Source organism: Amblyomma maculatum, chromosome 3 (assembly GCF_055883805.1).
Source record: "Amblyomma maculatum isolate TAMU_Amacu chromosome 3, ASM5588380v1, whole genome shotgun sequence".
Taxonomy (NCBI): Eukaryota; Metazoa; Arthropoda; class Arachnida; order Ixodida; family Ixodidae; genus Amblyomma; species Amblyomma maculatum.
This window is the reverse complement of record NC_139346.1, coordinates 190,280,483-190,307,199: the sequence shown is the minus strand read 5'-3', so window position 1 is coordinate 190,307,199 and position 26,717 is coordinate 190,280,483. Positions and strand designations below refer to the sequence as shown.

Genomic DNA, 26,717 nt, shown 5'->3' with positions numbered 1-26,717 from the left:
AAAAGCTCGCCGAACTGTTGCCTGCTTCTGTGGCCAAGAGGCAATGATTGTTGCCTTAGATGCCGCGCGCGCAGCTTTTTGTATATTCACATAGAACCTTCACTCTCGTCATTTTTTGCAGCAGTTCTTTCGACAAGTAGAAAGTAGCAGGTTTCAGGTAGCACGTACATTTCCTTTAGGCGGACGTTTTCTGGCCTTCTCCGCGAATAAAACTGCCCTGTCTCTTCCTCACGCGACTCTCATAGTAAGATCTACACCTATAGATTGGTGACGATTACGATGATGATTTCCTTTAATACTGCAGCGTTAACTTGACTGCGAATACCATGACTAACATGTTATGGTCTCCTCAAAATGGGGCTGAACTAAAAGAAAATGAAATGAAACTAGAGGTTCATTTTCCCAACAATTTCAGCTAGCCGGCACGGAAAGGGTTTCCACCGATATAAGAAAACAGGTGGGAACCCGTTGGCATGAATTGAGGATCGGGAGGAATGCACCGGCTCTTACGACACCATTCATGTTAGGGTACCTGTCTGAGACCATAGGAGTTGTTATTGACTTGGTGGATGTAGGGACTTGCTGAGTCACGTCATTGTTTCGAAAACTTAAAAATGCTATGACTGCTCAGAATCGTCCAGGAATCGACGGGCACTTCATTTAAGAAGGGGCGCTTGGTCAATATGTCGCGATTCTTTCAACTGCACTGTGCAACGGAGTTTGCCACAGTATGCGAGGGGCATACAGTATCTGTGCTGGAAGGCCATGAGACTCATTACACAATGCATAAGCTTTGCTTCGGCACATCTCTCCTTGATGTCATGAAAGGAATGAAACGAATTTTCTGTCAACATCACAGTGGACTTTAGTTACCTTAGTGATCGTAAATAAACTGAACACTGAACGACACTGGGCGGTTGGTATGCTGTAAACAAATCTGAACTTGATGGGAGCTTAACTCGACACTAGATATATAAAGCCCACACTGAGAGGTAATGTGGAATAGTATTTGCTTCGCTCTCAGTGTCTTAATTGTGTAAACTATTTGTGTTGCCGTTGTTGTTAAACATATCAAGTACTGATTACAAATGTGGTAAAGTACTGGGTGTAAGGCTTGTGTTAAGTGTTTTTGAATTCCTTTTGGTGAGTCCTTTGCCAAATGTAAACTCTAAATAACTGAATGAATAACCACCTATAAACACTATTGCCGGGTTCTATAGCTAGGGCATGAAACCAGAGTGATATGCAAAGGCTTGCATATCGATATAACAGCATTATATGCTTGTCACATGCTTCGCAGTTGCTTTCGTCAGTCCCTGATAATCAAGAGTGAATGTGTATAAAACGTACGCATACTCACGCACGGCGCATTTTTTGAAGGTCTACGCAAGGTGATCAGGGAAGAAATTGCGCAAGTATTTAGTTTTGGAGGTTAAAAGAACTGTTCACAAGCGCACGAGAGCAAAGGAAGAAACAAAGCCCGACAGGCGTTCGTAACTAACCTGGCAGAGTGCAGCAGGACGACTCAGCCCGCGGAGCCCCGCCAAGGAGACGCAGGCCAATAACACGAAAAGATGACGCCGGATTGTTTGAAGCCAGTGACAGGAGGTTCGAGGCCGCAGTCTGCAAGCGTGAAATACAAACGTCTTTAAACCGTCGAGGTGGCTGGCGAAGTTAATTAGGGGCAGAGGTAACAAAACTACGTTAATAGTTTCTAAAGCGTTCAACGGTTTGAAAGCTTGTTATAAACAAATTACCTCACCCTCAGGAAGTATGGCGGTTGTTTGAGAGGTAGGACATAATAATAATAATAATAATAATAATAATAATAATAATAATAATAATAATAATAATAATAATAATAATAATAATAATAATAATAATAATAATAATAATAATAATAATAATAATAATAATAATAATAATAATAACACTAGTAATAATAATAATAATAATAATAAAACTTACAGTACGTTACCAACATGTCAAAAAGCACGGTTGATATGTTGAAAAAAGATAATACAATGAAAAGAGAAAATGAACGTATGGTACTTACTGCCCATAATAACGCAAGATTAAAGTACTACTTCCACAGCATTCTGTTGGCCGGCAATACAAAAACGTCATAACATGGCAGGTCTGTAAGGTCCCATTATTAGAAATGATTCGAGTTTCGCTGATAAAAGTTAGAAAGTGCATCAAGAGGGTGATGGGAGTAAACTTAAAGTCTCGTGAAGTGCAACATTGACGATAAACGGAATTCCTGCGTAGAACAAAATAAACGATAAGTGGACGAAGCAAAACTTAAGTTGCGCTTAAGACAAGTGAAAGTGAAGAACAAAGAAATAACAGAATGGACAGGACTAGTGGCAGTGAACCTGGCAGAAGCAGCATGAATTACGCGGTTCCAGCAAATTACATGATTACAGCTGTGAGGCATGCTTCACGCGGCTGACAAAAGACAAATTACTAAGAGGACACAGCGGCAGTATTTTTAACTTTGGTTTCTAGTTTTCTTTATGGCGCTGTGCCGCCTGTTGTGCGTCAGCCAAAGAATTACGTCATCGGCTGCAGCGACCAATGACAGAGGGGCAAAATGAAGGGAAACGAAATAACACGTTACAAAATACATCCCGCTATGAGCAAACCGCACACCGCCCTTTGGCGGTTGGCTACGCTTGCCGACGGCGTGAAGATTTTTCACAAATCAGGCATTTCGAAGAGTCTATGTGTATGCGAAGTAAGGGTACGTTAAGGCAGTGAAACTGCTAGTTATTTACTATACTAAAGACGCTTATGCTCGTTTAGGCTAGAATCGCGTGATCGATCATTTCCACTTACCGGTGTGTGCCATGCCGTCTAAAGCTGATGGGAAAGTAGCCGACTCATTTCGCACAGCAGCCTGTCCGTCCTCAACGGCGTACTATGCGCAAGTCCGCCCGTGGAGACGAGTGCGTATTCTCACGCTGGTGGGAGCCCCGGCAGGAGGAATCCGTGGCGGCGACCAAACGCGAGAGCGGGACAGTCACAGGCGCGCCCTTCCTCCAACCGCTTTGCGTCGCCTTCGGCGCCTCTCGGCACAACGAGCTTATTGATACGCGGTCGCGCGGCGCGGCAGCTCAGCGGCCAGCAGCGAAGGAGCTACCGTCGGCCAAGGCCATCGCTGTTGCGACCGCCAAAAGGAGAGAGGGGGCGCATTCGGAAAAGTAAGGAACGTGTCAAGCAGCACTGCTGGAGAGGGCTGCTGTGTGTTGGTTGAAGTTGGGAGAGGAGAGAGGTGGCCGGAAATGAAGTCAGTACACAGCTTCCAAAGAGCAAATAAGCCATGCACCTGATCTATCCCACAGCCGCAGCGTCGACGCGGATGCATGGAGTGGCGAGGCGAGATGCAAGGAGGCAGGGCAAACGCCAGTGGCGCGCAAGAGGATCTGACCAGGCTGCAGGTGGCGTCGTGGGTGGCCGATGGTAACTCTATGCGCATCGAGGAGAAACTAAATAAGACAAGAACGCTATGGAGAGGGGTTACTGGCCGAAAGAGGTAAAGATGGCTGTGAGGGTTATCAAGACGTGGAAGGCAAAGCAAGAAAAAGACGAGGACTCCTTGCCACCACGTAGTCGATACACTGCGGCAAGGATGTCGCCCTCAGGGGCACGGCCGACCGTACGCTGCATAGCCAACATGAAGCGCAGTGCTTGCACAGGGTGACGAGCTTGCGACTAAACGACGAAGTAAAAATAGCTCGCCAAAAGTTGTCATTAGCACCCATTATGTTAATTAAGCTATAAGAGGAATACTTTTCAGCTAGCAAGTATGCTAAGTGCGCCAAGTCCACACGCCTCAGTCATTAACGAGGAAACGGCACCGAAGAGATCATAGGACAGACCGCAATGGAAACAGAAGAAACGCCTTAAGCACAGCTTGAAGTGGGTTTCATGGTCGGTATCAGTATCTGCCCCCCCTCCCCCACTTCCCATGCTTCTGGAATCACTCTTTGGGTCGAGGGTGCGGCATACGGCAGTGTTGCCTCACGAAGGCGTGTCAATGAGAATGGAATTGAGAAGCGAGGCTGCTATGATTCGGGCATCGAGAATCACAGCAGGAGGGACGCCAGACTGTCGTAACTCATTCGCTAAATTCCGCAGGGCTGCGTAGAGGAGACGGCCGCACGTGGCACCCAGCCAGACAAGGTCTCTACTGAGCTGAGTGGAGCGGTCGTGCCTCTAGGAAGACGGGAGATTGTTTTAACCTCGGCGAGTGAGACCGGAACTTGCTTGGATTGCTATCTGCGTGGCCTTCGTCGTCCTCGGGATATAACATTTAAACAGTTTATTTAGGGTCACCTCCTCCACGGTAGTTTCTACGTTTCATAGAGTTTTATAGATCTTGGCAGATAATATAGTCTCCGTAAAGTATAGTTGTTCTCTGCGTTGTGCATTACTAGCTAAAAGTCCGGGTCCGATTCGGCAACCACTGCAAGCAGTTGTGCATCAAGAACGTTTTACTTTCTTGTTTTATTTTGGACGAGTGGGGCTTATCCTTTATTAAACCCGTTTCCCGCCTCTTCTCTCTGTCCTTTGTCAAGCAAAAAAAAGCATATATGCTCAGAGTTATGAAGGTAATTAGCATTATGCTAACTGAGGACTGGCCTGCCGAATGTCACGCAGTAATACCCAGCATGGCTACAGAATGTCAGTTGCTTGAACGGGCTACAGGGAAGATGCACCTCAACATTTTGCCTCTATGTGCCGTAGCCGCAAGCCCACATGCTCGCTATTAGCTTTGTATCAACTCCATGTTGTTTTCAGCTTGTAATTGGCCCGCTTGATACCGATACAATTGGTGGCTGCCAGTTGGTGGGGCTTACATGGCGACACCTCGGTACCTCACGTGCAGCTGTATTTAACAAAAGAGCGACGCAATTTCGGACACTAATCTGCTAGCTGAAACAACGGACATATTCGCATCGTTTCGCCTATAGAAGCCCTGCGCTGGAGTTTTGAATAAGCTGGCGACGCCTCCTGTGGGCCAAAAGAAATCTGACTGGGTAGTACAACGGCGGCTCTGCCTATGCCGCAACACGTTTGTTGCAGGCTTTCTGCGTTGACTCGCGCTTTTTTCTTCCCCTTCGTGAGCGTGGAAAGACTCGTGGTGTCTCACGGATATTGTTGTGAGCCGGCAGTAGCATAACGTTAAAAAAAAAAAAAAAAAAAAAAAAACGAAACAGGACGCGTGCCTCAATTCTGGTGAAATGTTCAAAGAGTGCGACACCAATCTTGACGTGTACCCTTTCGACTCGAAATATCGTCACCATCCCTGATGGAGTGACACGAACAAGAAAATAATTACAGTGTTCGAGTTAGCCGCTGTATTTCATACTTGTATGTAAAGGGGCTAGGGTGTTATTGGTACGAGTAATCGTGTGCCCTGGTCCGAGAGAAGCACCGTTTGTGCTGTGCTGGCTATTCCGCCAACTCAAAGTTGAAATATGTGGCGAGCTGTGTGTCCGTGTTTATGCGTGATCGCGAGAGAACATTTCAGTTATGTGCTACCGTTTTCAATAGCTACGCATGTAAAAACTGCGCGTCAAGCGCCTATAAGTGAGGGCAGCAAACTAGAGTTCACTTAACATTCGCTATTTCGATAATTGAAAGCGGCAATTCGCTTTCAAGAGGCAACCGCAATAGGCAGCATTTGGAGCATTTATATAATTATTAAGCATTTGACAAGGGTTTCGACCATGACATACACCTTGTTCTTGAGCTGTCAGTGCGTTTTAAATACGCAAAGTCCACTGCGCCAACAGATAACAGTGCTGGCTTGATGGTTGCAGGCACATAAGTTAATGTCAAGGCATCCGATATATATATATATATATATATATATATATATATATATATATATATATATATATATATAGCACCAAAACCTCTACCAAGCGCGACGCCGCAGCTCGTGTCCGGCCGGGCGACAGATGAGGGACTTTGCAGATCGTGGGTTCTTTTCGAAGAGTCATGAGCATGACTGATCATTTCAACGCAGCGTAGAAATGAAAAATTTGCGCGGACCCACATTTATGTGTATCCGCACTGACTGAAGTGTCGGCACAAAACGCATATCGGAAGGATTGGTTTGGTATTGGTTTGGGGAGTTTAATGTCCCAAAGCGACTAATGCTATGAGAGAGACCGCAGTGGAGGGCTTCGTAATTTCTGACCACCTGGGGTTCTTCAACGTGCACTGACATCGCACAGCACACGGGCGCCAAGCTTTTCGCCCGCATACTTAGGAAAAGTAGTCGAGCGCCCTACCACTGCACCACCCCGGCGGGGCGCCTATGGGAAGGATTGGTAAAGCTTCAGAGAGGTTGATTACTCTGTCTATAACCTTGTTTCAGTTTCGTGTATTCACGCGTTTCAGCCTAGTTGCATGAAAACCTTTTGTGGACCTCCACTTCGCACGACACACAGCCCGCTATCGAGTGGAAGTCAAACGAGACTTCGCCTCCGATTTCCGCACGTAGTATAATGCCCGACATTAGGCTATTTATGCCATTTTTCTCATTGTGACAACCTTAAATGCGTTTTAACCTGGGCCGTAATAGAACTGAAAGCTGTCAGCTCATATCGACTACATGTATTCGGATGCAGACTCCGGGCATTTCTATTACCCACCGGACGACTACAGGATGCTTTTTAGCACCGTTTTCGTGACACTCTCTGGGCAGCGCAAGAAGCCTATAGCGACACAAAAAGTAGGCCGCCTCTGTCATAATACAACTCAGCATGCCAACTATTCCGAAGTTACACAGAGAATGGCCGGGTTGGAGCGAGCGTTGGCGTACAATTTCGGCCTGCGCATTTAGCGCAGATACAATGGCAGCACTACTGCGCTATAGTTCCGCTCTCTGCAGCCACTAGAGGCGCGACATACGTATCTTTCTCTAAGGTCCCTCGTGGCAGCGCAGGGAGAGACGCGGAACTATCGAGGCACCCTATCCTTCTCTGGCCGCTCGCTCCTGTGGCGGCGGCCGGTGCGCGCCTGGTTTCTCGTCTTCAAAATTCTCGTTTGGGAAATATAAAGGGCCAAAATTAAAAAAAAAAAAAAGAAACGAGTGGGGGTTCATTGATTGCCCGAAATTTACATGTGTAGCTGGCTCCTTAAATCGAGAAGAAATCTTCCCCCCGTTTCATAAATCTATAGGCCAAGTATATCATATAAGGGTGAGTCAAATGAAAGGGGGCCAACCCAGCCCGCGCTGTTCCGGCCATTATCTGCGAGGCATGCGCATATAGCACACATGCATCTCTTTTTTGCAAAAGTCACTCGTAGGTGTGAGGATATATGTTCTTTAATGCTCTCATACACTGGGTTGGACAAGGTTGCGCAACATGATGGATGCCCCAAATGTTGAACAGCCTAGTATCGTCTGGGTTTTGACAGCTGAAGGTGTTTCCGAGCAAGACATTACAGTCACCGTATGGTTGCAGTGCACGGTGAAAACCGCATTTATTTGGTCACTGTGAAGCTTTGGAGCAAATTTTACAGAGAAGGGCGTGACACTTGGAAAGACGATTCAAGACCGCGCCAAGGCCACTGTGCAATCAGCTCCAACGCAACTGCAAAGGTTGATGAGTTGACAAGAACGGCGGAGGATAAGCATCAATAAACTGGCAAAGCGTGTTAACATCAGTAATGGTTCGGTCCGCACCATAATCCGTGACCATGGAGAATTTCACGTTTTCTGGCAATTAAAAACAACTTCTGAATGGAACCAGATTCCTGTCGGATGATGACGTGTGTCCGCTACAAATGTTTTTCAGCCGCACAAATAGTTTGATGAGACAGGAATCACGCGAGTCATTAGTCAATGAGAAATTTCAGAGCAGGGAAAGGGCGGCAGTGCCACGGTCATGCAGGTACGGCAGGCAGGAAACAAGCTGAAGGTGCAGGCCGTATAGAGAGCGCACGCCACGGACGCTGCTCATTCCGGCCATTCTCAGATATTGATTATTGTGCCGCCCTACGGATATAGCCTGTGCAAAACAAACTATTAAATGGGGGTTCCACAGTCCACAGAAGTCTGCGTGTTGACGGCCCATGGAATGACAAAGAACAGAACTGCAAAGCTTAAGAGCTAAAATCTTAAATATATTTTATTACCTGCCAACTCTATATGCACATAAATTTCAAGCAGCAAAAACAATAGACTGCCGATGAAATGATCAATTTCACTGATGAGAGCTTGAGTAACCTGATCGTGCCTAAAAATACCTTTCTTTTCGTACACGCAGTGAGCAGGGTAGCAAAGCTGATGTCATTTCCGTATCAATTTTATCGCTCCTCGTCGCATATCTACTGAGTTACCTGCATGCCTATACATGAAAATGCATGCCCCTGAAGCAAGCCCAACTATACTCCAACAGAGTAGTGCACTGCTCCTCTTTTACGACCATTTGATGCAATTGCCAATACGCCCTTCGTAGACGTAGATTTTACCGCAAGGCAAGGATACGTTGCCGATAATGATGCTTGTTAGGGGTACAGTACAAACTACTGAAAAGGCCCTACGCATTCAAACCACAACACAGCTAGGAAATTTCCTAGCGCGTGCTACCCAACCACTTGCATGTTATAAAGCCCCGTTATTGTCTTTACACGCCTGCTGCGATACTCGAAGTCTGTCGCAGAAGCTTCTCTGTTGTATAGCTAGTATAGCAACCACTTCCTACAGCATAGGTACACACAAAATCTAGTGTCTATACTGGAATGTGATCTCCAGCTTGCCGACATGAGCAAAATTCAAGGTTCCTCTTAGCTAGTACACACGTTTTTGTGCCAAGCGAGAGACCCGAAGACGGTAGCATCAGCCACTGGGCGTCGCCACTCACGTTGTGTCCTCCGGGGACTAAAGAACTCAGAAACGTGAATTATAGCAGATGAACTGTTGAGGACGTTAGCCTTCTGGGGAAGTAGTCAAAGTGATAGTAGTTCCTTGTGGCCCTTCACATCGCAAATATTAACACCACGGCTGCGAACTTAATGCACAAAGTATTTCAGGAGTAAGTTATACTTCTGAGAAATCCATTCTGTCAGAGACGACGAAGAGTTCTCCGCCAATCCTGGCATCCGATGAAGAGGTGCACTTGCTGATATTCATGACGGGACGGAAGACTAGGATCTTGTGTTTGACACTGATCCACGTCTATTTTATCTTGTAGTCTATAACTATCCACGCGCACTTAGTGTTCATTTGTACGCACTTGCAAATGCGTTGTCGTCCGCAAACGTTTAAAACAGATTCGCACCACCCACAAAAGGACACAGGCGAAGGAACAGGCTCCCAAGACGTGGAGAACGCCGTCGTACGCACCTCGTTGATCCCTGAAGTAGCCTGGAGGTGATGCAATACAAAACATCTTGTACGATTGCTTCTTACAACTGGACACTTGCTGCACGCATCTCTCCAGCGTCTACTTCTGCTGTGACTATCCAAGGACATTTTGATATATAATGTACTACAGCCTAGCAAAACACACTAATGGAAAACTTAATAGCGATCACACTGAAGCTAAACATAATCCTTAACTACCAGATGTTGGTCGGCTGCATATTTCTGGACTTTTATAAATATTTCAAAACAGTATGTTGTCAACTGTTACTGCATAAAGGTCGATCATCTGATAAATCTATTTCATGCAAACTTGCAACTCGAATCCTGTATCGCGTCAGTGCTACAAGCTGAGGACCATATGTATCCACCATCTCTCAATTACAGCAATTCGCAGTAAATGGGACTTAATGCTTGGGTGCATTTTGTATCGAGAAAGTTGCGATTTCATACCGTACATTTCCACGTTTCGTATCATAATGTCCTTTAAAAAATTTCATGTTTCTTTCTATTCGCCTCTTCTATTTAACACGTTCCTCTTATCAGTATCTTTCATCTGATAGCAAAAAAAAAAAAACAAAAACAAATCTTACCGATAAGCGGTGCGCGGATCCAAACGTTGAGTCCGCAGACGAGTGCAAACCCACCGAACACGATAGGCAGTGCCTTCAGCCCAAAGTCCCCGATGAGAACAACGCCTGCTATAGGCATTCTCAGTCCGTTGCCACAGCCGAATACGAGTGAGCCAAGAATCAACCACGGGAAACTGGCGGTGAACGCAAGGATCTCTATTCCAATTCCTTGGAGGACGAAGCCGAGCAGCATGACGCCATCAGAACTGAGAAACTTGGAGTCCAGCACCAGGCCGGAGACACCACGGAAGACGACGTCTCCGGCACTAAAAGCGTGAAAAATGAACACCGCGTCCATCGTCGAGACGCCTTTGTCTTTAGCCATGTCCACAGCAAGAGTGAGAAAAAGGGAAAGAGCCAGATACATTATGCTGAAGGATAAAGAGTCGACCCAGAAACGAATTGTGACGAAGTTTCTCAGCGAGTCTCGGTCGGTGGAATGAGAAAGGGCACTGCTTTTCTGCTCAGCTGACGCGACTAAAGCCTGACAGGCGTCTTTTGACGTGTCGTTGTTGAGAGCGTTTGCATCCTTCGCCGTATTCATATTCGCCTCGAGGTCTTTGCTTTGGAGAGAAGCAAGTTCAGCTTCTTCGGGTGGCAAGCCTTTGTGGTTTGTGCCTGCAGCCTTCTTCTGACTTTTGTGTCTTGTGGGCTTCATCCAGTCAGGACTGGTGATGGCGATGCCCGGTGGAAACGTATGCAGACATATGGCGCCCAGCACGAGAAATGTGCCGTACAGGCCGTAAGTGGACAGGAGAAGCTCCACCAGTGGGGGCAACAGGAAGGTGTTCAACGCCGACACAGTGAACACGACGGCGTAGGCAGTGGCTCGTCTCTTCTCAAAATGCTGGGCCAGAACAACCGTGATCGCCGTGAGAGTGCCGGAAATGCTGATACCTGCAAAGGTAAACGTGCACATTTTATTAAGCCTCCGTGTACAAACCGTAAGTGTCGCGTTGAGAAGTGCAAGAATGCATGAACGTTCTTAACTTTAAAATGAATGACTGCGGCAACCGCGCACAGCTAACTCATGTGCTGCGTATAAAAACCATCATATTTTAACATCCTCCGTCTGGCCCTTTTTCCAGCTGTTTTTCTTGGCACAAACTTGGTAGCAAAATGTATGACTGCTCTACGTGGCTAAGCAGCTCCTTTAGACAGGCAAATGAAAAAAAAAAACTTAAAGGCGGACATATATAGCGTTGGTTTAGCAAATAAAATCTAATCAAAACGCCAAGCAGTATAAACATCTTTTTCGAGAAATATGGCAGTCTCGACCTACCAGCCCTGATTCTGCAGGCAAGATATGTGATAAACATATTTCTTTTTTATAAACATTAGTGACGAGTTCAGAGCTCTGCCTACTTGAAACCTCCCTTGTCCACCTTTGTCTTCGTGAGCGTTCTTTCAAATTTCAAAATGGGGTGCTCTGCATTTTGTGTTGACGTTTGTTTTTCTTTGTTTTCGAACCGAATGATTGCAGTTGTTTTGAGCTTTCGCTGTCCGCCAGGTTTTCATGTTGAGACCTGCTGTAGCACACCGACCACTGTAATTTCAAAGGGCAAACGGCAAGGAGGGGCGGGGGGCCAAATCAATGTCAGCAAAAGGAGAATCGAAATTGCCCCGCTGACTGAATTCAGATGCACTGCTTTCGCAGCCTCTCAGCTGCGGAGCCCTGCCTGGTTCCAATTACGACAATCTGGGACTGGATCGCTGGGAGATTTATTACGGCACTGCAACTGGTTAGAAAACGCAATGCCTTTTACCAGAAGGCATGAACGCGACCTGGTTAGGTAGGGCATTGGGAAGGGGAAATCGGCCACTGCAGCCTACTAACCCAATAACGCAATAACATATGCGTGCGAATTATTAAATATTTCGAAATGTCAACCGAATATTCTCCTATTCACTTAGGTAAACAAATCAAATAGCGCAGGTTATTCGAAACGAGTCGAATAAGTTCAATTGCAAGAGCAGCTTGCGAACCATGGATTTGAAGTTTTAATAAGCACGCTGTGAATCTCTTCAACGGATGTTTCAACAACAGGCTCCACTCCGGCTTCTTATATATCATACCAAGATAAGTCGGCACGTGAAAATGGTTTCAAATAACAAAAGCTATCCCATATAGTGATATAAAGTTCCAAATGCTCGTGCGTGCTGTCTTCAAGGTTGGACGACGCAGAAGAGTGCATCTTAGAGAGGTCTGGCAATTCACACATAGTCTCGTCGAGCAGAGGCTATAATATTGTACGTCCCCCTCATCAGTGAAAATCTGGAAACTGGTTTCCGCGTTGTCACCATCACCAGAAAAGGGTGATTTTCATATGTGTGTCAGATGGCGACAGTGCAGTTGGTCGAACTACTTACTTCCTATGGAACGTTTCCTGGCGGACATCATGGTTTCGTCTTCCGACGGCTTCAGCTTTAATTATAGATGAAGTACAGCGCCGACGCTAGTATATACCTCGCTACTTTTCGTGGGTGCTGAGCTTCTAAGAGAGTAATATTGGCGAATATCTACGAAAATAGTATCCAATTCGGCTTTTTAGCTCATTTTAAGAAATGTGTGTAAAAGTACAGCCATTTTCGCTGAAATATTTAGTAGAGGATACCTGTTGAATATACCCTTAAAAGAAGCCTGTTCAAAAGAACAGCGGCCATTTTGCATTTTGGCAGCAGGTATAACGGAAGCGCTGGTAACGTATAGCCTTTCACTATTCATATAAAGAAATCGTTTTTTAAATGCTTGCGGCATAACAAATATCAGTTTACATATTTGCTATGTAAAATAGTGAGTGGCCGGCAATTTGAGAGGATGAAAGCATATTGTGTGCCCTGAATTCTTCCACGTTGGTCACCCACATACTACAAGGACATTCTCGACAGGTTGTACCCACTGAACTGCTTATTAAGTGAAAATAACATAAGCAGTTTATACACCCGTGTCTGATACGCAGGTATATCGTCTTATACTCGCTTTTAGGACTGACTTGTTCCTTGATGGCGCAACATTGGGCATGAAGCGGTCGATGCCAACTGATTGATTTTGAATGAGTGCTGAATTAGTGTTCCGCGCTTAATGGGGCACTGACGATATATCCATTCAGATTTTAGAGCAAAACGCTTATTTGTCTTATGAGTAGCTTCCGCAGAATCTGTTCGCAGAAAGTAGCAGCTGATAGATATCAATAATGTAACATGATTTTGTTCCAAAGTTGTTGCGTAACCGTTCCCTGCGAAGCATTCAGGGTAGTCTCATACCCTTCCGTTTCCCATTTAACATTAATTTGCTCGTCAAATTGGAGGCTAGGTTTCGATAGGGATTCAAACCGACGCCATATGTGCCGCCAATGATATGTGAATAATTGTAACTGTCGGTGTTCACCGAAGAGTGGCTCAGATAATGCATGCGCCTTTCCTTTCCTCAACCCCAACCAATTTTTCATTTCGGGGACGGAACACTTTGCTGAGCTCTGTGCCATTCTCTAATTTTTAAACTGCTAAGCAAAACTATGCCGAACCACGCCAAACAGAGATTTAGAGCGTGTTAATCGGTTTAATCGAAGCTACGCCTCGTTTAATTTTTCTTTTTGCATAAAGTTACTGAACGAGTCTGTCTTCTTTTGTTTATGTTCGTTCAGCCTGAAAAGACGCATTTATAATCAGTAAAATTAAACAACTTTTCCGTCCTTCAGTTAAATCATGTGACTTTGGCGAGCATGCTTCTGCTGACGAGTGTGGCACTGGCAAACACTCCCAAAGATAGGTTACACTGAACACAAATACCTAAGAAAGCAAAAGACTGAACAGCCGTCACCACTCAGTGGTAGAGCAGCGGACGCGAAATTCGGAGATCGTGGGTTCGGATCTCAGTAGTTGCGTGTTTTTGCTTTTATTCTACTTTCGACCAGTTATCTTCATTATTACGTTATTATGTAACATCGGTCAACACCCGCATGAAATTCCCCATGTTTTTCTTTATGTCATTGGCTTAAGCTGCCTTTCAGTTTTTGTTATAACGAGGTCCTGATTTTGTCTGTATTCGTTTGCTGATTATCCTTACGAAGGCCCCCAGTCCGAAAACCTTGTTGCTGCAGTCAGCGTAAGAGGGTTATCACACAGCTTCCAACCTCTCCGTTATATCGCATTCTACACCACACTCGCGATAACAGAGCGCGTTTACGTCTCCACGTCTACGTCGGCACAGGCGAACACTCTCAAGGATGCCTTACACACAACATAAATGCTTCAAAAAGGAGAATAAAGATAAAACAGCCGTAGTAGATCACTCGGTACTGAGGTTCGGAGGTCGTGGGCTCGAATCCCGCTGGTGGAATGTGATTGTATTTTCCTTTCATAGATAGTATAGGTGACTACGCTACCCGAACACAAAATAAGGCGTTTAGAACGAAAAACAGCCGATCGTGATGATACCACTATTCCATATATTGTACTTCTGTAGGTCATTTAAGATCTATTCTTGCTCAGCTTCATCATCATCATCATCAGCCTGATTATACCCACTGCAGGGCGAAGGCCTCTCCCATATTTCTCCACTTAACCCGGTTCAGTGCTAGCTGCATCTACTTGACCCCTGCGAACTTTTTAATCTCATCCGCCCACCTAACTTTCTGCCGCCCCCTGCTACGCTTTTCTTCCCTTGGAATCCAGTTTGTTACCCTCAGCGACCATCGGTTATCCTCTCTTCGCACTACATGCCCTGCCCATGTCCATTTCTTCTTCTTAATTTCTACTAGAATGTCGGTAACTTGAGTTATTTCTCTGACCCCCTCTGCACGCTTTCTATCTCCTAATGTTACCCCTACCATTTTTCGTTCCATAGCCCTCTGGGTTGTCCTCAACTTAAGTAGAACTCTCTTGGTTAGCCTCCACGTTTCAGCCCCATAGATGAGTACAGGCAAGATGCAACGGTTGTATACTTTCCTCTTGAGTGACACCGGTAAGCTACTAGTCATAATCTGCGAGTGCTTGCTAAATGCGCTCCATCCCAATCTTATTCTTCTTGTTATTTCCATTTCATGGTCCGGATCTGCGGTTACAACCTGTCCTAAGTAGACATATTCGCCTACTGCTTCCAGTATTTCGCTACCTAATGTAAACTGTTGTTCCTTCCCGAGGCTGTTGAACATTACTTAGTCTTCTGCATATTGATTTTCAAGCCTACCTTTCTACTTTTCCTGTCTAAGTCATCAATCATTATTTGCAGTTCATCCCCCGAGTTGCTTAGCAAGGCAATGTCATCAACAAGTCGCAGATTACGGAGGTATTCTCCATCTACCCTTATCCATAACTGCTCCCATTCCAAGTCTCTGAATACTTCCTCTAAACAAGCTGTGAATAGTACTGGGGAGATTGTGTCTCCTTGCCTAACACCTTTCTTTATGGAAATTTTGTCACTTTCTTTATGCAGAACTATGGTTGCTGCGCAGCCACTATATATATCTTCCAGCACTTTCACGTACGGCTCGTCTACCCCCTGATTTCGCAATGCCTGTATCACCGCCGGGGTTTCAACTGAGTCAAATGCTTTTTCGTAATCAATGAGTGCTATGTATAAGGGCTGGTTATATTCCGAGCATTTTTCTATCACCTGATTGATGGTATGGATATGATCGATAGTAGAGTACCGTTTCCGAAACCCTGCCTGATCCTTTGCTTGATTGCAGTCTAAGGTTGTCCTGATTCTATTAGCGATTACCTTAGTAAATACCTTATACGTAACAGACAGTAAGCTGATTGGTCTGTAATTTTTAAAGTCCTTAGAGTCCCCTTTCTTGTGAATGAGGATAATGTTTGCATTCCTCCATGGTTCCGGTACCATCGATGACACCAGGCACTGTGTATACAGGGTGGCCAGTTTTGCTAGCACGATATCCCTCCCGTCCTTCAGCAAATCTGTAGTTATCTGATCCTCTCCAGCTGATTTACCCCTTTTCATAGTTTCTAGTGCTTTCTTGACTTCGTCCTTCGTCACTGGTGGAACGTCTGACTGTTTTTCCCTATCGCCAATCTCATTACGGTCCTGACTACTTTGGCTACTGTAGAGATCTGTATAGAACACCTCGGCTACTTTGACTATCTTTTCCATTAGTGATGACGTTGCCCGCCTTGTCCCTTATCGCATACATCTGGTTTTTGCCTATGCCCAATTTCTTCTTTACCGCTTTAGGGCTTCCCCCGTTCTTTACAGCATGCTCAATTTTTTTCATGTTATACTTCCTTATATCGGCCACCTTGCGCTTATTGGTTAGCTTTGATATCTCGGCCAATTCGATCTGGTCTGTTGGATTGGAAGCTTTCATACTATGGCGTTTCTTAATCAAATATTTCGTCTCCTTAGACAGCTTACCGGTATCCTCTCTAACTATCCTACCGCCTACTTCTACCGCACACTCAGTAATGATATCTCTGAAATTATTGTTCCTTGCCTCTAGGGTAATGTCGCCATCCTCAGTTAGAGCTGAATACCTATTCTGTAGCGAGAGCCTGAACTCTTCTGCCCTCCCCCTCATCGCTAATTCGTTGATGGGTTTCTTTCTTACTAATCTGTTGCGTTCCTTCTTCAGATTTAGGCTTATTCGGGACCTCACCATCCTGTGGTCACTGCATCGCACTTTCCCGATTACCTCTACATCTTGCATAATGGCAGGGGTTGAACACATTATGAAGTCGATTTCATTTTTAGTCTCTCCGTTAGGACTTTTCCATGTCCATTTCCGGTTCTTCCGTTTGCTGAAGAAGGTATTCATGATTCGTAAGTTATTGCGCTCTGCAAACTCAACTAGTAACTCCCCCCTGCTTTTCCTAGAACCAATGTCATAGTCACCTACTGCCTTGTCTCCTGCCTGCTTTTTCCCTACCTTAGCATTGAAGTCGCCCATTAGTACAGTATACTGCGTCTTTACTTTTCGCATTGCTGATTCTACATCTTCGTAGAAGCTTTCAACTGCCTGGTCATCATAACTACATGTAGGTGCATAGGCCTGTACAACCTTCAGTTTATACCGCTTATTAAGCCTAATTACAATACCTGCAGCCCTCTCATTAATACTATAGAATTCATATATTTGCCCGCTATATACTTGTTGACAAGGAAACCTACTCCTAGTTGTCGCCTCTCTGGTAAACCTCGATAACACAGTACATGCCCATCCTTCAGCACAGTATATGCCTCATTCGGCCTCCTAACCTCACTAAGCCCTATGACATTCCATTTCATGCCCTCTAGTTCCTCTAACAGCACTGCTAAACTAGCTTCACTAGCTAGGGTTCTAGTATTAAACGTTGCCAGGGTCAGTTTCCAATGGCGGCCTGTCCAGCGGAGCCAGGCTTTCTTAGCACCCCCTGCTGCGTCACAGGTCTGACCGCCACCGTGGTCAGTTGTTCCGCAGCCGCTGGTGACTGAGGGCCGGGTTTTTATGGAGCTTATCATAGGAGGTTGTGGCTTAGTATTCTGTTTATGATTATAAATAAGTCATCTATCCATGCAGGCTATCTTTCTTCGTCCCCGCCGTATCTCTCATGTCTGATCTGATGTGAAAAACAAGTGGCCTAAAGGTACTGTGCACGGCAGTGACAGAATACATTGAGGGTACTGTCAGATCAAGGTAATTGAAATTCAACAACAGCAGTGAAAAGCAACATAGTATTAGATGTAACAATTACACATAACCCCCGCTAAATTAAACAAAATCGCAACGTTGGTTGATGCATCTAAAAAAGAAAAACTACCTTATTTTAGCCGAATATTGAAGTTACCGAGTAAGGTATCTGCCATTTCCCTTTCTCGATCGTAACGACTCAGGCAGAGAAGCTGAAGTTTTGGGCAAATATTCTTTATCCTGGTAACATATCTCCAGTTCCGGAAAGCGGTCTCACATTTCATCGCAGGAATAGCTTTTTTTTTCAGCTTTGAACGCGCAATTTCAGTAAAGATAAATAAAACCAAGGTATGCAATGCTTACAAATAGCCAGTTCTGATTACATTCGTGACTCTATACCATGAACACATATCGGAAAATCGCTTAAGGTGCTGAAACCATCATGGAGTGTCTCTTGGTGCTTAAGTCGTTCATTACTCTTACTTGTTTTCAAACGGAGCAGACATTTACTGTTAGCAGAAAGCATTACACATCAAAATTATGATGAATATTGGAGTGAAAATTTAGTAACAGCAGATATCATTAGATAAAAAATTTATGAGAAATAATAAAGGCGACCGTTGGTGCTTTCTTTGTGCGCGAAATCATACCGTTTAACATCCCGTAGAAGACAGCTATGAACGCGACGCTGGGAGCGAAATAGCACAGGATGACGCCTACAGGGCCAGCCAGACCACACCATAGAAGGACCATACGGCAGGAGTATCGAGAGCACAGGTATCCGAACACAGGATCTGCACCAGCGGGAAGAGAGCAAACGCATTAACACACACCGACTACCTAGAATAGATGCATACATCTGATGCTTAAATGTACAGTTTCGGAGAGTATCGAGTAAGTACAAGCGATAAAGGAAGCGAAAGAAAAGATATGTAAGATTTCTCTTTGCTTCCCCCTTACCCCAGAACGGAGTAACAATGGCGCATTAAACTCACTTCAGTCACTTTGTTAATTACCATCGCTTAGAGTAGCCTGACCTTGCTGGTCTAGCTGAGTTGCCACAGATGGTAAACGACAAACGGCAGCCACGATTTCCGCCTCATTTTTGATGCAAGTTTTCCTTTCTCTTTGTCAAATCACTTCATTCTGAGCTATACTCTCCCGCAAAACAAAAAGAAAAAATGTCAAACGAAAACATTTCGCTATACGCTTCTCTTAATTGCCATGTTTGTCAGCTCTTTCATTCAATGTAGCTATTTATACTCGCAAAATTCAGCAATGTACTACATGATAAGTTCAGTGGAGTGTTGGAATATAGAGGAATAAGAGCTAACAGCAAGCAGCGGTGATTCGAGGCGAACTACAGGCCCCCAAGGCTTTGCCGCTCGTTACGCCGCTCAGGTTATGGGTTTGTAGATATGTTCGCTCACTGACCGGAAGCGGCTTGCAGGACAGCCAATCGCAGAAGGCTTCGCCGGTACGTAAGTTCCGCTCTGTTTCTTGGGGGGGGGCGAAGTTTGTTTTCATACAACGCGGTTTCAGCGAAGAACCTGCAGAGACTCACTTCGTCTAGGCTGTGCAAATGAGCGCACCGAGATAGTACAGTGAAAACTTGGTAGGATAATAAAGGACAAAAAAAGGATATTGGGGGTGGATATTGTGAAGTATTATCGAAAGGAGCCGGAGAAAGTCGTTTCGGGCAAGTATCTGCATCACAGAGTGTAGTTTGGCAACAATGAGCTGTGTCCCTCAAAATGCCACGCATTACCAGAAGGATTTTTGGCAGTGCTTCTTTCTGTCTTACTTTATGTTATTTAGTCTCCAAAACTTGACGCTAGTATGATTATACTTGCATGATGGTCCAGGGTTATGAAAAGGTACGACGGCGGTAACGGAGGAGCACTAAATACGTGCCTCTCTATCGCCGAGGCTCATCTCGTCGTGCAGGTGCACCAGCAGAGATTATGGGCGATAACTACCTCATCGAGTGAAGCATCGCCAAGGAACATCCCCTTATACCGATTGCGCTATATCTGTTTGTTTATTTAGCTCGGACACGCGCTTTCTCCGTACTTACCCCTCTTGTCCAATCAGCGTGACACAGTTGAGTGAATAATATTCGGCTGCGCTACAACCTTTAAAGAGTCATGAGTGAGTTGATACTTCCTCACAGAAAATTAAAACCAAACTCTTTCACTTCTAATAATTTATTCTATATTTTACCAAGTGAGCGACTTCTTGTCTCTCTGAAATCTGAATTTTCTTGTCAGTCATGTTTGATGAAAAATTCAGTGAGGATAAAAGTTTGATACATGACAGCTAAATGTGACCGTAATACGTCCACGGACAGGCGTGGTACACCGGCAGCCGCCACACTGAACTGACATAATGACAGCCAAAAAATACGAGGAAAGCCTTAGCAAAATTTGCGTAATCTTGGCACAGTGCATTCTGAGAATACAAACTCGTATTTGGTCCCGTATAGAGTACCTCTTTCGAACATATGTTGTTAAGGAGCTCTGACCTATAAGACACAAGCTTGAAGGTTGAAGCCGATTTCATAACGAATCTCACTTAGCTCTTGAAGCATCTGCGAATAAATGCGTTTGGTGAGAGTATTATGGCCACAATCATGCAACCTTTGGGACTGCAATATACAAGGCTTCCCTTAAGTACCCTTAGAATCCAAGAATAAAATGTCTGCCGAGGTGTTTACAATCTTTATGGCCCATTGCTACTGGTTTGCAATAGAGGGCGAATGGCGGTAGACCACAATAGCCACAGAAAATGGGAGAAAATGATTTAGCCACTTGCAGGTTCGGCGGTTACTCCTGCTTGCCTGGATCCTGCGCAATGGACGTCCATGGGACATACCAGAAATGGTCTGTGTTTACGCTTATGCCGTTTCAGTGAGGAAAGAAAACTTTTTTTTTTATTGTTTTTTGGTGCGCTACAAGAAAATAGGCAGACACTGCCTGGACCCATAGCCAGCGGCTAGTAAAGGGTCCAATGAAAAAAGTACACAGTTTGCAGGCACTCAATCGTCAAAGTTAGAGACATCAGAAGAAGGAACTACAATAAACATGAAGAAAGTTATTTATCGCTTATACATTCGTAAAACTACCAATGAAGAGGAGAAAATATAAAAACCTCACAAATAAAAAAAAAGCGCGTAGAACTTATGCAAGAATTAAAGCAAAGAAAGATGAATGCATAATATCACCACACTATAACAATACATAATGTCACATGTCGCAGAGAAATAATGCATCAGATAAAATACAGGTATATGTAGGGGTTACATGTGTAATACCAGGCGAACAATGTAAAGTTACAGTAGGCAAGTGCAAGTTTGGACTCAAAGAGTTTCATTCATTTTAGAGTAGTATTCTTTTATTGCAGTGAAAAAGTTCTTGGCAAGCTTTACGTCATAGGGTAGAGAATTCCAGAATTAGCTATGTTACACATTTACTCTTTGGCAAGTGCTAGACTGCTCAAATATGTCCCAGCGTTTTCAGCTCACTTGAGAGACTAGCGAGGAGGTCTATGATGCTCATGGGCCACGATGCTTCCTGCCTGGTGACACCAAAGGCCTCCAAGATGCCAACGTAGATGACGCCAAAGACTCGTTGCGCGATACAGCCCATGAACAAGAACCAGCTGCAGAATCCGGCCACTACCCAGCTGTGGTGGGAGTCCAGCCCAAATCGCGGGTCGTACTTCAGCGATGCCATGGTTCTCGGAGGCGGTGGACTGCGCTGCCGGAACCAGCGGCGGGCTTCTGCGAATGAAAGCATGAAGAGAACCTCCGGTGCGCAAATCCCGACAGTTTGTCTTTGTTCACATCTCACTGGCTAAGCCTGTACGAACTACTGTATCCAACTTATAGTTTCCTCGTTTATTTGTTTTGTATTTTGAAACAAAAAAGTTATAAGCAATTCAAAATTATTTTAAACAAATAAATAAACTTCCTCAAGGAATGGTTTCACTGCTAGAAACTATTTCGACCTTTTTTTTTCTGCCGGCAAAAACAATTATACATTTCCACCCACTTTCGTGTAGGAACTGAATTACGTCGTTTTTACGTAATTTTCATGCAGAATCTGAACTGAGAGGTTGTAGCAGAAAGCTGGAGAAGAGGTAAGCTTTGAACGCGATAGCAATAAAGGCCCCGTTCACTGAAAATGTGGCGTCGGCGTTGGCGTTGTGAGCGAAAAATAACTAAAATGGCGCTAGCAGGCGGTAGCTGGCAGCTGACATGGCCGCGCACTGACTGGGAACGGGGTTGACTATACGTTACTTTTGGCAGACGCTGCCAAGTCAGGCCTTTCATTTCATATGGGTGGTATATATCGCAATCAACCTGCCAGAAGCCTTGCATGCACGTTGCCCTTAGGCCAGGCAGGCACATTTATACGGCTTGGCTAAAACAGGGCGTTATATAAGGACTAACGCTATCGCTATTACATATAGAAGAAGCTTAACTGCCCTTGCCTCCACCCTCACTTTTTTCTCTTCTTTGCTCATTTATTGCAGATATTCTACCTCAAACATCACTGTCCCTCTCTCCCCATGTTCCCCGTTCTACCGTTTAAAGTAGCAAATTGGGCGCTTCTCAGTTAAACTGCATGCTTTTCAACTCTACTGTTTATTTAGACGCAGTAGTAGCAGTAGTAAAACAAATTTACTTGGAAACATGGATAAGAGAATAGGAGCAGGGTTGACCGAGTTCTCAGTCAGGGACTGTCGGCTGAAGCCGCGGCCTGAACTTTCGCAACCAAGGTCATTTGTGCCGCCAGGTGAGTGATGTATGGACAAGGCCACGTTATGTTTTCTGCCCTTTAGCAGGTTGGCTTGGGATTTGTCGGAAAGCTCATACCATGGGTAAACGTCTGCTTTCTGGACACAAAGCTTGCGTTCAGTCGTGAAACAATCCGAGCTAATTGCGTCAAGTCTAGGTGGGCTGTTGTAACACTGTGTTTGTATCCGCCTGAGGTGACACTGCTCTGATTTATTGCGACCTATAGCGGGTGCTAGGAATATTTGTCTAGCTAGCTTCTCGTGTTTTCTGCACCCGGCGTGCCTTTGCAAATACGCTTTGAAAACATTTTTTTATTAACACGTTGGCAGCCATTTGAAAACCAACAGTCGCAAACATCTAGAATAGCAGCTTGGGCATGTTGGTTATGCATCTTGAGGATAACAGCGCGGAACACAGGACGGGAGCACAAGAGAGGACGACACAAGATTAGAGGTTGAAAGACAGCGCTCGTTGTGTCGTCCTCTAATCTTGTGCTCCCGTCCTGTGTTCCGCGCTGTTATCCTCAAGTCGCAAACGTGGCGCCGTCAGCTTATGTATCGATTGAAGCCGTTGAGTGAATATGAGCTCAGGTCAATAGTCCAGCCTTTTCAGCATAAACTCGCGGACGTGAAATTGCAAGCACCACACGTTGACCCATCCCCTTACCTATGAGCATGCATGCATTCCATTGTAGTACTGTCTATCCTCTCTCCTTCCCGCACCTCCTGGGAAACACATTGCTGGCTCCTCGACCGGTACCATAGAAAGCTTGTAGACGCAGCGCGGTGCGTGGCGACTGATTGCCGAATGATTCGAGGGTTGTCTTTATTGTAGTAAGGTAAGGTTTATTCCCCCTCAGAACGGCAACTTCAGCTTTCCTTCAAACTGCTGTTGGGCAAGAGATTAGGACTGAAACGTGCATTGTGTACGAAGCCTAATAAATACTTTACCGTCCGACGGCACATCGTTCCTCAAGTCACTTATCTATAGAAAAAAAAAATAAAACATGAGGGACATATTGTTGAATTGAAAAAATGCTTCGTTTTAGGCCATAATTTAAGAGATCAAAGTGAGATTGCTGTCACGCCGGATGAAGGAAATTCAAGAAGAATTTGGGATATTTTGAGTTTGCTTTCGTCATTCATTTTATACACCCGCCTACCTCTGGCCCGACGACTATTTTATCGCAGTGGCGAAGAAAGCAGCCATAAAAGAAAAAAATAATAAAACTCAGTACGGAAACTGGGTTTTGACAAAAGTGAGCAACAATATTGTTATGTGGTTCAGGGCGAGTTCGAGGGCACAAGACAAGGCATGCAGCGGAAGACGGCTGTCCAGCGCAGCACAGAGGGAACCGCAAGCGCAGCACTTCGTCTCGCCGCTCGTCCTCTTCGTAGCATGGCCCACCAGCACAAAAACACCGTCCCGGGGTATACGTTAGGCAGTTCCAGGACACAGCGAACGGTAAGGTTTTAGGCGCGAGTCATGCACGATGTCAGACGGAGCAGAACTGGAAGAAATTGTCCAGGAGAGAGCGGTTACCTGACGGAGCACATAGTATGGGCCAGGTATAACGCCAGAGAAGTTTTTCTAAGAGTCCGATGCGGCAAGATGGTGTCCAGAGCAAGACGAGAACCCAGGAGAAAAATAAACGAGGATGTGACGGTTGTTATAAGCATGCTGCTGCGAAGCTTGCGAGGCGAGCAAGTGGGAGCAGGCTAGTTGGCACGCATGGTTGGCACGATGCTATAGCATCGCGGGCGTATGCAGAAGGCGGACCAGCAGACATCGGAAGCAGCGTCTCGAGAGGCATTTGTGGATCGCGGGCAAAGAAAAGAAAGGATAAAAACCGGCAGAGCCATGGCGAGAGTAATTGTATGCGAAATTAACGTATGAGAGAGCGAGATGCCAGTCACAGTGGTCCGATAGTGAACCGTACATAGCAAGCTTATCTGTGAGGGTGCGATTGAGGCATTCAGTGATGCCGTTCGCTTGGGGATGATATGCGGTGGCAAGCTTATGTTTGGAGGAGCAGGAACGGAGGATGTCTTCCACAACTTTAGAAAGGAAGAAGTGGCCACCATCTGTGCGGAGTTGACGCGGCGTGCTATGGAGTCAAATGAGGTCACGAAGAAGGAAGTCAGCGATATCGGTTGCAGTACTGATGGCAAGTGCACGCGTGTTTGCGTAGCGGGTAGCGTAGCTTGAGGCAACGGTAATCCATCATTTTCGGAGGAGGACTCGGGGAATGGTCCTCATAAGGTCAAGCCCGATACGGTAGAAAGTTTCCAAGGGAACGTCCATGAACTGAAGAAAGCAGGCTTGGCGAATGTTGAGGCTTTTCCGACGCTGAAACAGGTCGCAGGTACTTATAAAGAGGCGTAGAGAGCGATAGAGGCGGGGCCAGTAGAATCGACCACGCACGCGGTCGTAAGTGCGCAAGACGCCCATATGACCCGCAGTGGGAAGATCGTCGTTCTTGAAGGATTGCTTTCCGAAGATGTTTTGGTGCAACAAGAAGGAGGTTGGGGCCAGGAGATTCAAGGTGAGAAGCGGTGTGGCGAGTCAGAACGGTAATGGGAAGAGAAGTTAACACTATGAGGAGAATGCCATGATCGCGAAATGTGGACAATCGGTCGGTCATCTGATGTGCGCCATTCGTCCGGATTACGGTAACGTTGAGGGTAGTAGTAGGAAGGCTGGAAAACAGGGCGATGAGGTTAACGAATTCGTTGGCTGCTGATGGCGATAAGTGCAAGGTTGCAAGCTCTTGCATCGCTACGGCCTGCGTCACCGACACCATAGAAGTGTGGTGTCTGCCGTGGTCGGTGATGGTGTCACAGGTGCCAGCGCTTCCAATTCCCGACAGACGATTCTTGTCACCATGTCCGTGACGTTTCGCGAGGCCGCGATCCCTCGACATGATGGTCGCTGCTCATCGCAGGCAGATGTCACTGCTGTGCACGGCAGCCGTGAAAACTGCTGGGAAAGACGGCCGCTTTTCACCTGCTCAAAACGCGGAACTCTTCAATAATGGCGTCGATAGTGGAGGAACCCTTGCAGACGAGCAAGTGAAAAGTGTCGTCGGCAATTCCTTTGAGGATGTGGCCCATCTTGTCGGTCTCATTCATGGCGCCGTCGACTTTGTGGCAAATTGCCAAGACGTCTTGAATGTAGGCCACGTAGCTCTCCGCTGAAGATTAGGCGTGACACGACAGCTGTTTTTTCTTCCAAACAGTGCTCGTAGCCTTTCTTTGCAGGTGTCCAGCTAGTACGCTGCTCTTGATGGGTTTCATACCCTTGCCGTGCCATTGAGATGAAAGATTACGTTGGCCAGCATAAGGGTAGGATCCCAGGACAGTAAGTTCTTACTCATTCATACAAGCTCAGCTAATCCTCGAGGTAAGCGCAGTCAGTGCCGGAAAAGGTGCCAGGGTCGCGAGGCGGCGCCCTTAGCACGAAATGAGCGATAGTGTTGCTCCATGACTCGCCGGACTGAGTCATGTTGGCCGTCCCCGCCTGGCGACCACTGCAAAGCTCCGTGGTGTGAAGATCGCACTCGGCACCTCCACCAAAGACATTAAGTAGTTCGGGGCTAAGCTGAGGGCACAAGATGAGGCATACAGCGGAAGACGACTGTCCAGCACAGCACAGCACAGAGCGAACATACGCAAAACACTTCGTCATCTTCGCTCGCCTTCTTCGTAGCAACTAGTCTATGACGTCAGTTAATAGCGTGAAAAAACCTCTCATGTGCACGTTGGTTCGCTAAACAGGCGAACGGCGACAGCCTCGGACCTTATTTGTCCGCTTAAGTAAAGAACAATCTCGAAAAATTTGCTTCTTTCAGCAGGCGAAAAGCGATCCTATGTAAGAGATGGGTAGCTCAGGGCTAGTCGGATATTCCGAGCCGCTATTTCAAAAGAGCGAATGAACTGTGGTTCATTTAGTCATGAGCCGTGACTAAAAGTGAGCGGCGGTTCTTTTAGAGAGCCGGTCCTTTCACATTCTGTAAGCCGTGCCGAGCCGTTCTGTTGGAGCCGGGCCTTCTGCTGGGTGCGGCTTCAGCGCCATCTATCAGCGATGCGAAAAAGTAACTGCCCTCTTTCCCTTTTCGCAACGTGGTCGCAACGTGGTTCGGAGGCGGTCACTGAAGTGAACTCTTTTGCCCATCTCTATTCTATAGTGACATCAGACACGCGAGTTTGCACATTGAAATTACTCTAACCGAGTGCAACAAATAAGAAAATATTTAAGACTGGCTCCGAAGA

The 26,717-nt window shown here is 45.8% G+C and overlaps 2 protein-coding genes across 3 annotated transcripts in view; both read right to left on the bottom strand.

Moving 5' to 3' along the window:
* LOC146197261 (monocarboxylate transporter 3-like) overlaps positions 1–3,086 on the bottom strand; it is a 31,021-nt gene extending 27,935 nt beyond the window's left edge. The window contains exons 1-2 of the mRNA XM_084597155.1: positions 2,842–3,086; positions 1,503–1,623 (exon numbers count right to left, since the gene is read on the bottom strand). The gene's annotated coding sequence lies outside the window, so the exon portion shown is untranslated. The remainder of the gene's footprint in view (positions 1–1,502; positions 1,624–2,841) is intronic.
* Positions 3,087–7,337: 4,251 nt separating this feature from the next.
* The window catches only part of LOC146197260 (monocarboxylate transporter 12-like), a 26,476-nt gene continuing 7,096 nt past the window's right edge, over positions 7,338–26,717 (bottom strand). The window contains exons 2-5 of one of the 2 annotated variants that reach the window (XM_084599059.1): positions 21,169–21,423; positions 18,296–18,439; positions 9,982–10,917; positions 7,338–9,391 (exon numbers count right to left, since the gene is read on the bottom strand). In XM_084599059.1, the coding sequence (XP_084455185.1) occupies positions 9,240–9,391; positions 9,982–10,917; positions 18,296–18,439; positions 21,169–21,379 (1,443 nt within the window). In that variant the 5' untranslated portion in view covers positions 21,380–21,423 and the 3' untranslated portion in view covers positions 7,338–9,239. Of the gene's footprint in view, positions 9,392–9,981; positions 10,918–18,295; positions 18,440–21,168; positions 21,427–26,717 lie in introns of both variants that reach the window. The other variant, XM_084599058.1, reaches the window with a different exon arrangement.